Below are 3,054 nucleotides of genomic sequence, written 5' to 3'. Positions count from 1 at the left end.
AAATGTCATGTATGAAAAGTATGCAGTTGCAGTGACAGTGCATCAAAACAACATTGATGAATATTTTTGAACATTGTTCAGCACGTTGATGAGCCAAGTTTCAGCTATTTCGAACAATTTCTAGATAAACACTTGGCTATACCGTTCGACAATTTACACTGATGCCGACCATTCCATCGATAGTGTTGATCGACATTCTGTTTCGTCCATTGAAAGAACACGATTTCTGTCTCAAAAATGAAATACGAATGAAGCAAATTGAAAACACGCTACTGCAGCGTCGCTGCAATAAAAATTCAACCTTGGACGTGGTAAAAGTAGACAGTACGATTATCATCAGATCGATCTGCACCTACTGTCAATGTGTTCGACCATCGGATCTGAAAAAAAAACATATGCTCTGAACAAAGCGTGAACAAAAATGAAAAAATCCAATGCTTATTTGTTTTGATGAAAAATGTTTTTTTTTCTTAATTCATTCAATGATTAATTTTATGATTGAGTCAAAAGTTGTATTCTTCTTTCTATGAACAATTTTCTATGACAGCCACTTTTCTGTTGGACTTAAATGAGAAGAAAATAACAATAAAATGTTTAAAAAAAATAAGATTTGACTTTTGGTAATACAAATATTTTTCTCTGGTCAAAATGGATAAAACGTGTGAATGCGATGCAAACTCTGATCTAATAGTCGGAGCTTGAGTCATCCGAATCGGAAAATTTGGAGTAGCCAGTGTACGAGGATGAGATGCATGAATATTGGTCGTCATCGCGTTTATTTCCCTTTGATTCGAATGGATCGTCTTCGAATGGCAACGGTGGTGCTATTTGAGCATTGATCGGCAAGTGTTTTCCGGGCACCAATTTCACGCAAATTTTTTCACATACATGATCGGCACACAAGAAGAACCAACGACGGACATAGCTTAGTGCACAGTGTCGTGTTACATCCTCATTTTCATGGAAATCACATGAGATATTCGGTGTGGCATCGTAACGATCCTGTTCGATGAACGAGTCGCTGACTGTTATACGAATTGGATCGACACTGAGTCCAGCCTTAGTCTCGACTTCGACCTTGTTTTTGAGTCGATTGAACAATAAGTTGAAATCGAAGACATCAAATGTGTTCTGCCATGTGTGGTCGGACAATTGATCCAGGATTGATTCAATCATTTCAATGTCTTCCCTGCGAATGAATACGCACGGTCGTCGTTCATCATTTTTTTCGAACTTTTGACCAGGCACCACATCCAACACACCGAGAATGGTTGAATAGATCTTTTCGTAGTCTTTCTCGCCTAGCGCATTGGGCGGCGGTGGCAATCGATGCACCTTTTCGGAACGATCCTTTGCTTCGAAAGCATAACCAATGGTAACAGTGCCTGTGGATAGAAAAGAGTAAATAATGAGAGTTGAAAACATTTTTCAATTTTGGGAATAAATGACTCTTTTGATATGAAAAATACCTGGGTCAACAAACATTTGATGGCAGTTCAAAATTCCGTCTTCAAAAGACCACTTTGCGATGGCAATTTCAGCCGGTGTATACTTTCCGGCATGCGTCTTGTAGAAATAATTTGCCATTATAAAAACGAATGGCCGACTTTTGATGTCTGAAGAAAGAAAAAAAAAAACAAATTGAAAAATTATCCCTTAGTTGGCACATTTTGATTAAACAAACAACTTTGCACAATGAACGGTTTGACAGTTCAAATTGTTGTCATAAATAATTACAAACAATAACCTGCATTCAGACGTGTTGTTTCCAAAACATGGCCCATTTTCATAATAATGCACTTACCATTTTCCAAAAACGCATTCTCAACGATGTTTTTGATCTTTCGTTCCATGTACTGCTTCTTTTCGGCCAATTCTCTCAGCTCTCGGTCGACTTGTTCCAACGGTATACCTTGTGATGTGAATTTGGCTGGCTTGAATACAGTCCGTGCTGGTTCTGTCTTGGCCCGTTGTTTGTACCGTTCCTTTTCTGCCGCAGTTAGTTTCTGAAATGGTCGAATATTGGAAATTGTATTCATGTCGAACTAAAACGATAGCTTTGTGATAAGAAAACACCGACAACAGTTCACTACTTACATCAAAATGTGGTTTGGTGACGTTTTACTTTTCCTCCTGTGAAGAAAAAAAAATTCAATGAAAAAAACATCATCGCTCAACATTTTGCATCAATGCTATCAACTTTGACATAATAATTGTTATTAAGCTATGGCACAACTTACCGGCGGATAAATGCGTCCGTGTCGACGTTCTTCAGCCAGAAAATCACGCATGAAAATCGTAAACGCGTTTGGTTTTATTTTTTTCTTTCCCATTTTTTGTTGGATTTTATTCAATTTTTTGTGGTTTTTCACTATACAATTTCTCTTGCCGCGATTTACTTCAAGGATTTAGTGTTTATTGATTCAAAGTTGTAATCGTACTGGTTTTGCGGAGCAAAGCACAATTTTTCAGTGTGTTTTGTGTATGTAGCAACTGAACAAAGTGAAACTATGATGACATTTGACAGTATCGTCTGTTTTCCCTCCATTGTTCAGTACACGTCATACACTGACAAGCGGCATTGCAACCGATTTCCAATAGATGGCGCTAGGTGGCCCTTTTGTTGATACTAAACTGCTAGAATCTCTTCATAATCATTGAATGTTTTACGGAATCGCTTGAATTGAAAAACGTTTTTCTTTTATTTACGTCGAAATTGATTGATCATCATATTCTTCTCAATTTTGAATGGTAAATTTTTGACGAAAAAAATATTTTCCAAGAAAAAAAAAAGAATTTTAAATCTATTTTCATTTTCTTATGGGCTATGTAAGTCTAAATCAAACTGAGGCATTTATGGCGCTCTAAGACCATTGACTTATACGAATTTTTTTTGGTTAAAATTGAATTTTTAAAAAGAGATTTCGAATCGAATTGTATGAGAGATACACCATTTTTCATCATGTCAAAACTCTTCATTCAGATGCATCTGTGAAAACATTCTGAAGAGAATGAAAAACATAATATTTTACATTATCAAATGACTTGAAAAAG

The 3,054-nt window shown here is 36.4% G+C and overlaps 1 protein-coding gene across 1 annotated transcript; it reads right to left on the bottom strand.

Moving 5' to 3' along the window:
* Nucleotides 1-441: 441 nt before the first annotated feature.
* LOC129572989 (protein maelstrom 2-like) lies at nt 442-2,291 on the bottom strand. The gene is made up of 4 exons (XM_055453124.1): nt 2,241-2,291; nt 1,805-2,006; nt 1,470-1,616; nt 442-1,385 (listed from the first exon to the last, which is right to left on the bottom strand). The coding sequence occupies exons 1-4, from the start codon at nt 2,289-2,291 to the stop codon at nt 685-687; spliced, it is 1,101 nt and encodes a 366-aa protein (XP_055309099.1). The 3' UTR covers nt 442-684.
* Between the last annotated feature and the right edge of the window lie 763 nt (nt 2,292-3,054).

Source organism: Sitodiplosis mosellana, unplaced genomic scaffold (genome assembly GCF_009176505.1).
Source record: "Sitodiplosis mosellana isolate CC-2019 unplaced genomic scaffold, AAFC_SMos_1.0 Smas_scaffold_5823, whole genome shotgun sequence".
In the NCBI taxonomy this organism is placed as follows: Eukaryota; Metazoa; Arthropoda; class Insecta; order Diptera; family Cecidomyiidae; genus Sitodiplosis; species Sitodiplosis mosellana.
Note: the sequence above shows the minus strand (reverse complement) of the source record. Positions and strands in the feature narration are given on the sequence as shown.

Excerpts from the sequence above, each read along its gene's own strand:
- LOC129572989 (XM_055453124.1), bottom strand. The coding sequence starts at position 2,291 with ATGCGTGATTTTCTGGCTGAAGAACGTCGACACGGACGCATTTATCCG. Across the intron at positions 2,007-2,240 it reads ACGGACGCATTTATCCGCCG|AAACTAACTGCGGCAGAAAA; the intron begins GTAAGTTGTGCC and ends CGACCATTTCAG. Across the intron at positions 1,386-1,469 it reads TCAAATGTTTGTTGACCCAG|GCACTGTTACCATTGGTTAT; the intron begins GTATTTTTCATA and ends TTCTATCCACAG.